At 48.8% G+C, this 12,706-nt stretch overlaps 5 protein-coding genes across 5 annotated transcripts, besides 1 other annotated feature; 2 read left to right on the top strand and 3 right to left on the bottom strand.

Annotated features, from left to right (window-relative positions):
* Positions 1-536: 536 nt before the first annotated feature.
* ACLA_011590 (sterol esterase) lies at positions 537-2,024 on the bottom strand (the record flags this gene model as incomplete). The annotated part of the gene is made up of 2 exons (XM_001274157.1): positions 537-1,828; positions 1,913-2,024. 2 exons carry the CDS (start codon positions 2,022-2,024, stop codon positions 537-539), a joined length of 1,404 nt encoding a protein of 467 aa, XP_001274158.1.
* A 582-nt stretch (positions 2,025-2,606) lies between these two features.
* Positions 2,607-2,958, top strand: ACLA_011580 (PET191 family protein; the record flags this gene model as incomplete). The annotated part of the gene is made up of 2 exons (XM_001274156.1): positions 2,607-2,707; positions 2,772-2,958. 2 exons carry the CDS (start codon positions 2,607-2,609, stop codon positions 2,956-2,958), a joined length of 288 nt encoding a protein of 95 aa, XP_001274157.1.
* A 376-nt stretch (positions 2,959-3,334) lies between these two features.
* Positions 3,335-4,899, bottom strand: ACLA_011570 (dolichyl-diphosphooligosaccharide-protein glycotransferase; the record flags this gene model as incomplete). Its single annotated transcript, XM_001274155.1, has 4 exons — positions 3,335-3,760; positions 3,820-4,529; positions 4,595-4,705; positions 4,758-4,899. The coding sequence occupies 4 exons, from the start codon at positions 4,897-4,899 to the stop codon at positions 3,335-3,337; spliced, it is 1,389 nt and encodes a 462-aa protein (XP_001274156.1).
* A 445-nt stretch (positions 4,900-5,344) lies between these two features.
* On the top strand, positions 5,345-5,676 carry ACLA_011560 (NADH:ubiquinone oxidoreductase subunit NDUFA3; the record flags this gene model as incomplete). The annotated part of the gene is made up of 2 exons (XM_001274154.1): positions 5,345-5,528; positions 5,630-5,676. 2 exons carry the CDS (start codon positions 5,345-5,347, stop codon positions 5,674-5,676), a joined length of 231 nt encoding a protein of 76 aa, XP_001274155.1.
* Positions 5,677-7,508: 1,832 nt separating this feature from the next.
* Positions 7,509-8,552, bottom strand: ACLA_011550 (putative transcription factor RfeG; the record flags this gene model as incomplete). The annotated part of the gene is made up of 3 exons (XM_001274153.1): positions 7,509-8,147; positions 8,258-8,302; positions 8,427-8,552. The coding sequence occupies 3 exons, from the start codon at positions 8,550-8,552 to the stop codon at positions 7,509-7,511; spliced, it is 810 nt and encodes a 269-aa protein (XP_001274154.1).
* A 1,006-nt stretch (positions 8,553-9,558) lies between these two features.
* Positions 9,559-9,595: a microsatellite.
* Positions 9,596-12,706: the final 3,111 nt, after the last annotated feature.

The following is a 12,706-nucleotide window of genomic DNA, read 5'->3' as shown; positions in this document are numbered from 1 at the left end:
ACAAATGGATTGATGATAGCAAACATTCCTGACTCGCTATATCGGAACGGAGGACAACATACCTCTAAATCAGCTAGCTACCTGAAGAGAGCAAGGCATATCCACAGTATCTAGAGTCTAGACAATATTAGAGTGAGCTTTGACTGCTGAATGCTTCATGTGAAACTTTATCATCTGACTGACATTTGACAGGTCAAAATTCGTGGAATCGATCTGAATAATGGACAGACTGTTCTGTATATCTGTAGACACCAGAAACGAATCACCTCGCAGATGGCCACCGCCCGGCTCTCTTCTAACAACCTTCCAACGCAGCTATGACGCTCTCGCCAATCAGTTCGTCACACATGGGAGGAAGATAAACTACACATAACATACATCCCACCCCTCCGCAACATACATCTGAACTCTAATGTATATACATAGGTAGACGTGGTCGTCCCAAGTTATGAGACATGCCCCATCTTCTGGTCTTTATTCGGTCCTGGACAAGGAAATGAAAGCCAGCTACAGTGGAGCTCCACAGAGACTGCCCACTATGTACCGCCATTGGTATACTCGAGCGTCTTATCCCATTTCGAGTTGCGACGCTCCTTGGAGCTGTAACAATCGAGTGCCTCAAACACATGGCCAAAGACCTGTTCATTCACATCCTTCGCCCACAGAAAGTCCAAATGCTCATACGAGGGAATGCATTTGGCTTCTGTTCCACGTGGAAGCTCTCGCAACATCGCCCCAATATCGACCAGGCTGTCGCTGCCGCCGTAGAGCAGAACGACCGGGGTCTTAATGTTCCGAGTAGGGTATTTGACCGGTTTGTAGAATCGCTGACTGGCGACAATGCTGAACGGAGCATGGATCTCGTCGTCATAGAATTGAAAGTTCTTGTGTCGAATAATTTGAAACCAATGGACCACTGATTTCGTGCTGCTGAACGAGAAAAGATGCAGGTAAGCTGCCAGTTTCTGCCAGTGGTTGATGTTCTTGCACTTCCAGTCAAAGAGGATCGACAAGGCTGTGTCAATTATGCGGACGAATATGGGTGGATAGAGGATTGTCTGCCACATTGTTGTGGAGCTAAGGATGCTGCGTCTACCGAACAGCAGAAACAGAAAATTGGGCGACGCCTTCATCAACGAGTCCACAATACGATTTCGGAGACCTGATGGGGCCATCGCCGGTGCAAGTGCGACAAAGACATTGACCTTCTGATTCAGTAAAGGGTGTATCGAGAGAGCTGCGAACGCCTGCGCCGTGCCTTGTGAGAACCCGATATATGACAGTGAATCCTGCCCTGTTACTTCGAGGATATGACTAATGCTGTCAGGGATATCATGGAATGCGAATTCATCCATAGAGAAATCCCAGAACTCATGCGTCAAGGGAGAATGCTTGACAGATTTCTTCGAATACTTGTTGCCGCGGTTGTTCCCAAGCCATACATCGTAGCCCCTTTCTACAAGCTGAAAGGGAAGACAACGCTGTTCTTCCGTCAAACACACCCAGACTTCGCTGCACATGAGAAGACCATGGTGAAGATAGACCACCTTTTTCTTGATACTTCCCTCGCCCTGGTTGACAAACAAATCTTCCTCTCCCTTTCGATAGGCCAGGCGATGTAATCCTATCAGGAAACCGTCTTTTGTCTGCACGATGTGCTCTTCGGCCTCGTAACCGAAGATGGAACAGATATCTGCAAAGTCGGACGCTTGTGCAACGGCTGCAGCAACTTGCTCTTCCCTGCGACGTTTGTCTGGCTTTTCGGCTGGCAACAAGGCGTTGAATATAGTCTTTGAGCGGTCGTAACAGAACTTGATCACCGGTTCGGCTGCTTTAATCAGCCCCTATTCCTTCAAGCTGTCCCACGACCCATATTGACAGGACGCGAATATTGAATATTGAGGGCACTCACGCAGGCAGAATGTGATTAGATGTATGACCGATTCCAACCCCACAAGAATGAAAGAGGCAAAAAGCGCTAGGTATTCGAACCAGAACAGTCGTCCGATTACAGGAACTGCCATGGTGTCGTTAGGGGTTGACCTTCTAGTTTCGCTGATGAATGTCTTTCAATGAGTCTTGAGGATGAAATGAGCCACGGTCATTATGTTATGGATTCCATAATGCGCCAAGCGAGGGGGCAGATCAAATTTCTCCATGCTTAATGAAGCCATTCCAGCGAGGGACAGAGTCGCACCCCGACGTCATGCGGTCATTGCGCCGCTCAATTTCCCATGTGATGCTTACTTAATCCGGGGACACCAAAGCGGCTAGCCTGGATTTTCGCCGCCGAAGAGATCCCGAGAGTCCAATACAGTAATCTGACATTGCGCTGTAGTTCTGTCGGGATTGTCCGTCAGCAAGCGCTCCATCACATCTCAGGATGCCGAGTTCGTGCAGAGAAATCAGTAAGTGGTATTCCGATCTATCTTATTAATCGTTGCGCAGAGCGTATAGGCATTGGCCATTGCCTGACAACCGCCGCGGGCCACCCGCACCACGATCTCGGAAACCTACGTCGGGATTCATGATGAGCGAATGCTAACGAACCTCTCAATCTTACAGGAGATGCTCTGGCGCAATGCCTCCAAGAGTCGGACTGCATCATGGTCCAGCGCCACACCCCGCGTGAGTGCCTGAGTGAACCGCTCGTCGACGAGCTGCCCATGAAGTGCCAACAATTGCGGAAAGGATTCAGCGAGTGCAAGTGAGTTCAGCAAGGCCGCAATTCATCTGCTAGCAGGTAGCGCTGACCCTATAACTCAATGCAGACGCGGCCTGATTGATATGCGGAAGCGATTCCGCGGAAACCAGCCCATCTCCGTATCGAGGGAGCTCGAAGGTGGTAAATCCAAACCCTCCCAGCAACTATATGCCGGGAAGCCCGCTTTCCAGAGCGTCAAGGAGATCAGTGGCGATGAAGTCCAGATGGACCCTGAGAAGACCAGAGGATTGTGAGCTATCGTGATAGACTGGGTTGACTCGTGTGTCGTTTCGCTACGACGCATGCGGCTTGGATTTCTGCAATTGGCATTTGGTCTTATCTCACCTCTTTAGCATGGCTGGAGTTTTACATTGGAAGGGTTACTATGATTACGAAACTTGTGTACCACTATTGCTTTAGGACATACGAATGTATATATGCATCGTGGATCTTCCGACCTATGTGTATGATCTACTGTGTTTGGCCAAGATACAGTGGTTATATAGATCAAACCTTGGCGGCTTACTCCGGCGTCTAGAGGATTCACTTTACAAGATCTGCCTAGACTGATAGACCGCAGATGCAGTTGCAAGCGTCATTTTGACCTCTCATTCAATGAAATACTACAGATTATTGTGTCTTCTTGGTGTTCAAAGCAGCAGCAGGAGGTGCTGAGTAGAGCCACGCGACGACAAAAGCAAGGAAGCCGGCAATAACGGACCATAGACCGGCGATCCAGACCCATCCGCCGCTGATCTTCCAGCTGCGGGGGTATTCGTTATGAGCGAAATGACGGACAGTCACCTCGTGTTTCTCCTCGATGTTGGTGAGGAAGGGGCGCTTGTAATTTACCCGGAAGGAGAAGATTCCATGCTGGTCCGGGGTCATGAAGCGTGTGCTGTACACTGTACTGTTTTGAGTTTTGTGGGAAGGCTCCAAGTTCAGGCGATGGAAGGGAGAGAGCATAGTGAACTCCAGCTGAACAGCATCCTCGGCTGGCACCTGGAATGGCACGTAACGATCGTAATCGTACTCGGAAATCTCAATACTGAAGACCTGCAGGGCAATCAATTAGCACAAATAAACGGGCAAGCAAGTGCGGGTTAATCACATACAGTGTCATTCTTGATCCGGTAAATCTTGGGGTTCAGGTCCTCGAGCGCAACCTCGCCAGCTTCAGCAAGGTAATGCTGAACCTTTCCCACCTTGAGGACACCAGTCTCCTTGAAAGTCCACGCCGTCAGCTGTTTAGCAAAGTCCTGGTTGACAGTCTTCGTCTCCTTCCCATCACCGGGAGCCTTGACAGTCGTGGTGAACCACTTATCCTGCAGACTCTCCGCCGAACCCAGCAAAGTGAAGCGGGCAGAATTTCTAGCCTGCATAGCAGAGACAAGTGCCAACTGCGAACCTGTAGCCTCCACATCCTCCACCGAGGGTGCGTCATCCTTCGTGTTGTAAGTGTAAGCCGTCGCAGGAGCTCGCAAAATAGGCGCGATAAGAGGGTTTGCGTCACCCAGGGTGTGAGGAACAGTCTTGGGGAAAGCCACGACACCCGGGCCATCGAAGTAAGCCTTGAGGTCAGGTCTCAATTGACCTGGCCGCTGGAGCAACAAGACATCATGCTTCTCGGGCGCAGAGAGGGTATCATAATTGAAGTGATCGACGACGACGGAGGAGCGATCGGTGGGGATATGGAAATCCAGCTCCAGAAGCAACGAGTTGATGGCGCTGGCGGTTGTCGACTTGCCAGACAGGGCGAGGAGGACATTGCCATCCTTGTTTAGGAATTCGATGATGTTCTTCGGGCTTAGAGAGGGTCCGTAGCCTGTTCGAGAGTCAATTGAGCTGTACGAGGTATGTAATGTCGCTTCTCTCCGGTGTAATGCTGACCCTTTGACTTGGGAGGGAGGAGGAGTAGGTGATCGTAAACCCGGTCTCCAAGCTCAAACAAAGAGAGCTTGTCATTCTTGGGCGATTCGAAGGTAAGCTGATATCCCCGAGCTGTTTCCTGCAGTCAGCAACTGTAAATATCATTATAGCAGTTCAAGCCTACTTTCTAGATCCCCCCAGAATGTCGTGTAAAGCTCCTTTTCTGCGGCATCTTCCAGAATTACCAGAAGGCGATTGCCCGAACTACTTAGAGCATGTACAACTGCCAAGAAGCAGAACGAGAGGATAGTGAGGCACCACCGCATGGTATATCGGATTCCGCGCAGCGGAGGGCAAATGAATGACCGAAGGATATATCACCGCGGGTCTAGGGAAAGAAAGACACGAAGAGAGGGAGGTGAATTGGTGGAGGTAATTGTCCTCTGGGAGCTTCCCTCAGCATCGGTTTAGTTGAAGGGAAACGGGCAACGTGTTTGGACCGAGAGCGCCAAGACCTCCATGCCGCTTCGAACTGCGCAATCGCCGGCATTCGTCACTTAACAACCTCCATTCTCAAACCAAACCCCCTCTCTGTCGCGACACTGGCTCTTCTGGCGCCCTTTACCTAAATTTTGAATATCCGACTCTACCAGCGTACTGAACAGTCGCGGCTTCATCTCTTTTCCAATTCCAATTGACTCGGAACCCGACGTCTCCCTCGTCCACGACCCTCTACCCGAATCCCGCAAAAACTCTTATAAACCAACAGCAATGACTACCCCTCAATTCTGGTCGACTCCTCTCCGGTACCTCCGCTGGGCCTCGCACGAGAAGCCCGCGATCTTCTACTCCCTGATTATCGGAGCTTCTGGACCTCTCGCGCTGGTCACCCTGCCCCCCATCAGACGGTTCTTCGGCGATGTTGACCCGGAACCCATCCCTTTGACCTATCCTGGTGAGGACCTCACCTCCTGCTTTTCCCGGTCTGCTGCGTCTTGCTAGACGCATACCGGCTATACCATCCTCATAACTAACGCTATCCGCCCATTGTGACAGTTCCCCAGGGTCCCCGGAACATCCCGCGAGGCTACGATGACGAATAGACGGTCCGCGGAAACAGGATCGGTGGAATTGCGTTTTGTCTTGCTCAGATGCTCGTCACTGGGAGGAAATTCGAGATACGGTAGTGTAAGGAACTGAAACGATGTCGGGCCGTCGATGACAAGGGATCCGTGATCGACGCTGCGTCAATTGGAAGGAAGGGTGTTGCGGGTGGTATCTCAGCCGTTGTTTCTGAACAATTCTGCCCCCCCCCCCCGGATCTTCCTGGTTCTTCTTCCTACCTAGGTGTCTCTATACCCCTGCACCTCCTTTGTTGAGTTTGATAGCAGGCGCTGCGGTGTATTGTACATGAAAAATGATTTTAGAGCGCAGACACTTTCTCGTCTGAACTATTTTTCCTCGGCTTGTTATGGCGCGTTCATGATCCTCGCTTCTGGTAACATGTTGGGTAACAATACCTCCTAAAGATAATTATTCGATTAGGTTGCTCGAAATGGAGTTGTTGGGAATAGATTCGAGGTGAGCCCGATTATTCATATCTCGCTATAGAAAGACGCACAGATAATATGACCCTTAATACGAGAGGATGGAAGCACATTCTTACGAGCAAACTATCAAGTCGAAGTATCGCAATACCAGAAGATGTACTCCAAGGCTGTAGGTCACTCGGCAGGAGCTGAGGAATGGGCAACAATACCTAATTAGTTGCGTTCATGCCTGAACGAAGACCAGAATAATAGCTTCGCCGAAGTCCTCCGCTATGGCAAAAGTTTGAATCGAACAGATGAGATCGACGGCGGAGAAAATTGTTTGATCTATTCAGTACGACACGGTTGGGGTAGACCATGGCTCTCCATGTACACTTGAAAAAAGGAGATAGACACTGTAGCAATGCTGGGACAGTAGATTCCGAATTAGGTACCAGATTTAGGGCTGAATCAACACGGCTTCGCAGGATCCGAAAGAACAAGTTTCTCGGGTGAGGATCGAAAATTTATAACATAGGATAGCTCCCGGATTGCCAGCGTCAACGTAATTGAATAGCCGTAGAAGTAAAAGATAACGCCGTATATGCTCATATCTACATATAGATCGTGGACAACATCAGCAGAAACATCCAAGCTCCTGCCCGGGACATGTGGAATCAATTGGATGCTCCCATCATAAATTGAAAACCGCGGGAAAAGGCCGTAACACCCCCTCAAACAGGGAAACCGGAGAGACCATGATAAAACAGACAACCACGGCCCAGTACACCAGTAAGCAACCAGATCGGGGAATATTTCTCCAAAAAAGCAAAGACGAGAAACAAGTAGATTTGAATGAGACAGTCGAAAACCAACGGAACATTGCAACGGGAAAACCACAAAGCCACCTTTTATAACTCATCACGCAGAGCTCTCACTCGGCTAGTCACATTATTATATGGTAAATCAACATCGCCAATACGATGTCAACGACCAGTCCAGAAAAAGCAGCACCGAACAGCATCAGGAGAGACGCAAAGCAAGATCTCCAGAAAAACGAATGAGGTCATCCATGGCTGAGTATCCCGGATTCCCAAGGGAAGGCTCCTCAGGCTTGTAAGTCGGCTTCCACAACATGTTAAAAGATATTCCTGGTGGGTTGGGAGCCCCCGCTGGCAACAAACAAACAGCAATTTGATCCCGCAGAACAGCCCGGATAAGGATACGCGGCACTCCAAGGAATCTTGTAGGTTTCATTATATTCCGAGGTCAAGATCAACCCAGGATAGCCAAGGGCTTGTGACGAATCCTTTGAGGTATCATAGCAAAAGAGCGAAGGAGGTATGTCATTCTTTTTTTTTGGTTTTTTTCCTTTCCGGTTTTTTTTAATTTTGTTGGATGTTCCCTTACCGGGGACGACGCGGAGCCTGGCTTTCTCTTGTTGCCTGGGGTCTAGTGCGGTCATACTCCGGGGTATATCTGGGATCCATTCCTATCCGGGGATCAGGGGCTGTGGTGGCGGGATAAGTCATTCCAGAAGTGACCGGGGAATAATCGGATTCTGCTTCATAGCCCGGGCCTGTGTAGCGTGGAGCATTATTTCTCCCATTTTCATACGCATAACCAGTGTTGCTCGTGTATGTGTATGAAGGGTGCATCTCAGCAGACACCGCAGGCTGGCCAGGGGCCGAGTAGGGAACCTGTGCAGGGTATGGGGCCTGTCCTGTCGCAAAAGGCGAGTGACTTGAGGGATAAGATGAGGGGGCAGTGTAGGGAGGGCTCTGTGTTGTGGCATATGGCGCCTGAGCATATGGGTCCACATAAGGTTGAGGAGGAGGCTGAGAGTATGTGGGTGGTGGAGATGGGCCTGTTTGTTGGCGCACTTCATGAATGGAAGAAGCTGCGTATTGTGCTGGGATCATGTTAGGCGCTTGGGAAACGCTGTAGTCGTGATTATAACTACCTCGTGGATAGCCTTGGTCAGCCCGGCGCATCACATCTGCTTCCCAACGAGCGGAATCCGCTTTGAGATCAGCAATCATCTCCTATAACAGGATGAAATATTAGCCTTTGTATCTTCTCGCTCCGACATCCTGTTGTTTTGCTTCACACTCTTCTTTTTCTCTGCACAGAGAGAGGGGAGGTTTCAACATACAGAGGTGAGATTCCGATAAGCTCGAATAAAGTATCCCTGGCGACCCTGTTCATCATGAGTCAGTGGAGGAGCACATTGGAGGTTTCAACTTGTGGTTCAAGCGGGAGATTTCTTGACTTTAGAGAAGAAAAGAGGTTGGGAAACAGACATTATGGTTTCCAGGTCTTACGAGAGCATCATTTCCGAGGTAACGGCAAATATCTGCTTGGATGACTTCCCGGCTGATACCATCGCCGGGGATGAAATACTCGTTCTGACGCTCCGGGCGTCCTTCATATCCATGGCGTCCAGTCATTTTTGTCCAGGGAGAAAAGGTCCAGTATTAAAGGATTATAGTCAATGGATCCAAGTGGCCACAAGAGGTTCCAGGTAGCCGAGGTGTCCAGTGGGGGGGGAAAAGGAGGTTAATGAGATGCGATCTCCTGGGTCGATTGGTAAAGAAACAGCACAAGTACAGTTCTATGAGGCCGAGTCCAGGGGGGAAACTCCAAGGATGATGATCAATGCTAAATCCGACTTTATTGTATCACACAAAACACACACGCGCACAATGCAGAATTGGAAGATGTGAAAAAGCCGAAGTCCTTGATGGTTTGTTGAATCACAGGAAATCCAGGGAAAGCGTTCTGTCCACAGACGGGTGTCAAAGGGCCGATTGTGAGGATCCTCTTGAGAAGCTTGTTTCCTTTCTTTTCTTTCTTTTTTTTTTTTCTTTTGCTAGTAAACTGTATCCGGAATTGCGACGAGATTATGCAAGAAAAGACTGTCGAAATCAGAAAATCGAGCCGAATGGTTGAAGGATTCGGGTGAAGTTTGCGTGGGGTTCCTCTCTCCGCTTGGGGTGGTGAGCGTTTTAATACCTTCAACGCTCCCAATAAGTGGATGTTGATTGTCCTTAGGGCTGGCTAGAATGCCAGAATGCGATCTAGGGAGCAAGGGAGGAAGGGAAAGGGAGAAAAGGAAGAAGAAGAGGAAGAACAGAAAGACGGGAGGGAGGGAGAAAAAGGATGGGGAGATAAGAGAGGCTAAAGGACAGCAGCCAGCTTAGAGACCAGAGAGACGGAGAGGGGAGGGGGTGGGAAAATGAACGAGGGCTGTGGGTTTTTGTTTGCTGGGTTGCTCTGATTGATTCGACCCAGCCCAGTACAGAGTATGACTATGTAAGTAAGCCAGTCAAGAAACAGAATGGGCGATTATCGTTTTTATTATTATTATTTGGGCTGTTGGGCCGGCTTTTTGGGCTGCCTGGCCTTGTCTGGTGCCACGATGACTCCACCTGCTATTGGTAACGAACTAGGTAACTAAAGAACCTAGGACTAAAGAGCCTAGGACTAAAGAACACCGATCGGACACGAATAGGTATGTAGTACTCTGTAGAGTGTTCTCCGTAGACTACTAGTATACAAAGAAAAGATTAAATTTCGACACACGCCAACGAAGGAGGGAGGATTGACGGTCTTGCAACCCACAGGCAGCATGATGACTGTGGTCGAGTCGCCATCGTCTGCAGGGAGACGAATGGGGCGTGCTGAGGATTTTCCTGTGTCTAGTCGCGCTTCCTGGAAAAAAAAAAAATTCTCTGAAGGGGGTACGAAGTACGTACAGTAGTGGTCTTTGCTTAGGTAGTTAGGGGGAAAGGCAAATTCATCTTCAAGAAAATTGGGAAATGAATAGACTCTCTCTACCGGTCCTGATGTCAACAGTCAAAGCTCAAGTGGAATTGCCCCCACAAATGTTATTGTTGTCGCTTGGTTGACCACCATGATCCGGCATCATCGCCGTCATTCTACTACCTAACCTGTCTGTTCACTGTCCACGCGCTCATCGAAGACATTGGAAATCTCAGCGAAACTCGCCATCATTGGAAAAGGGCTTGCATTCATGGAGGGAGGAGGGGGGGAAGGAACATGAATGTAGTAGCAGCCCATCAACAATCATTCATCATTCCCCTCGGATCAGATGTCAATGTGAGCGAGCCACTACAGACTAACCCGACCATCAATCTGGCGGTGATACTCTGTGTGACGAAGATGGGGCGACGACTCCGGCTGAGATGACAGTTTCAACTATGGCTTATATGTCCGATGCTATCAATTTGAGCAGGACGGGAATGACTCATTTGGTCTCTTGCGCAGCGGTTGAATGATAATAGGCATGTCTCCTCCATCCGGCATACATGCATGTTCAGCCCGTCCATTCACTCATTGTACTGATGCCGTCTTGGTCATTCCACCATGTTTCTAATGAAGCAAATAACATCTCATCTCATGACCAGAGAGAGCAGAGAACAGCTTGACGAAATATCCTTGACAACCAAGAACCAGGATGAGATTCGCCTCATGACAATCTTTCGAGCTCCAGTGGCAGCTCTCTTTGAGATTATCGCCACAACAGCAAGAAGTCGTCCAGCAATAGTATGTCGTAGATATGCTTGACAATGGACGAAAGGAGAAGCTGCTCTGGTCGTCAATAACAATAACAGGGCAGTCTGCAGTCGTCCGGTCAGGACTTTACAAAATAATAATACGTACCTGATACCCAGTGCTTCGCCAGTAAGAGCCCAGTCTGCCAACGGCGGGACGCTTAACGAGGGCGCTGGTGTTGCAAACTTGCAGAGAAGTTGGGCAGAAATGCGTGGTGGGCTGGAGGGGACATTTGGGTATTCAACCCAATCATTTGTTCGATCGAGCTGGACCCAAGGCTCGACTCTACTTAGAGCTGCCAATCTACGTACCCGCTCCGGGCCGCTAATCGAAATCTGGGTGCGCCAGACTCTCTTGTGCAGTTGTGCTGCTCTTCCGTGGAAATCTCTGTGCGTACTCCGTAGATAGGAGAAAAAAAAAAAAAAAAAAGGTACTTTTGAGGTACCGGATTTCCAATGAAATCCACCTCACTACCACTGGTCCATGCAAGGTAGCTATCTAGCCTTGATTGTCATAGACTATCTATCTACTACATAGATACCCAAGAGGGACTTTCTCTCGAACAACGACGACGACGACGATGATGATGTCTATATTCAAGACATCTCATTTATTTGGATGCAAATTAGCAGCATTGTCTTAAAGTACCTTCGCTCACTTGACCTCGGTTCCAGCCATTGGCATCATTGATTCATCCTTCTCAGTAGTAGTACCATGATGTGCTTATGTGACCGATAGATCTTATGCATCCATATGCACCAGTGGAAGAGGGGGATCTAAACAGCCCTGAGCCCAGAGTAGAGACGACCTACACTTGTCTCACAGTTACAAAGGCTAGGGCAATTGTTTGGTCCACACACTAAAGGTAGGTACTTAAGAGATATTATTCTACAATGCTTATCAATGATTGGACTGGACAAGATCTCATCTACCTATCTATCTGCTCTTGTCCTTCTGTCTCAAGACTCACATGACTGAGACTGCCCAGGTTCCCAATCCCACCCATGGCTTCTTCATGTCCTGCAAGCGGTGAGCGCCTCAGGCACAGACCGATCAGTTGCGCAAATGGCAGCGACCGAAGTGTCCTCTTCAACATGATCTCGCATCACTGTGCACTGTGGAGGCGTCTCTGCATCTACTCTATCCTTGTAAACTTGTGGTCCTGCTGACAAGCGCAGCTGCCGAACTGAGCACAACAATGTTGCATTTTCTTCTTCCACGTCGTAGTTATCTAAACTCTTCTTCTGATTTGGCTACAGCGTATCCGTTTCCATGCCTTATCAGGTGCTGTCGCTTGTTTAATAGAGCGTGTTGAATGGCAGACTCGGTTATTTGCGGGTGTATTTCCTGTCAGAGTTGGAGGGAGCAGTCTCTCAACCTCTTCAACACAGATCACGGATACAGCTTGATCAACTGAGTGTAAAAGAAGGGTATCTCCAGTCCCCCTGCTCCAGGTCCCTTCGCAAACTACAAATTGTGTGCATATCGCATGAAAACAAGGAGCTTATGCATTGGTCTCAGGGACCTCAAGGGCTTCATAGTGGCTAGTTGGAAACGATACAGATACACTAGGCATTCGCGAAGACGGTCCATCGACGCCAGTGTATCGAGGATTTCGAACTGAATGAATCTTCTTGCTAGAACAGGTGGTTCGAACTCGTTCTCCTTCGTCAAAACATAGCATTAGCGATTGACTCTTGTGGGTGATTTATCAGTCTCTGGCTGTTACTATGTAGAGAATATATATATATAGATTCGAATGTCACTCTATCGCTAGCATGTCTTGTCTTTGTTGATTCTGTAGCCAAGAAGACTTATTGATACAAAAGCGCATAAGCTACACAGTATCAGGCAAGCTGCTAGCATACTTGAATCAATTCCTACGGTCATCCTTGACGACCATTAATCAATAAATGATGTTTTGATCATTCCTTTGACACTGAAGAGGATATGGAAAACCAAGCTAACCGTTTCCGGTAATCATTCAGCTTCCCGCCCAAATGCCAAAGCCATATCTTTGGAATCG

Source organism: Aspergillus clavatus, genomic scaffold, assembly GCF_000002715.2.
Source record: "Aspergillus clavatus NRRL 1 1099423829795 genomic scaffold, whole genome shotgun sequence".
NCBI classification, from domain to species: domain Eukaryota; kingdom Fungi; phylum Ascomycota; class Eurotiomycetes; order Eurotiales; family Aspergillaceae; genus Aspergillus; species Aspergillus clavatus.
Note: the sequence above shows the minus strand (reverse complement) of the source record. Positions and strands in the feature narration are given on the sequence as shown.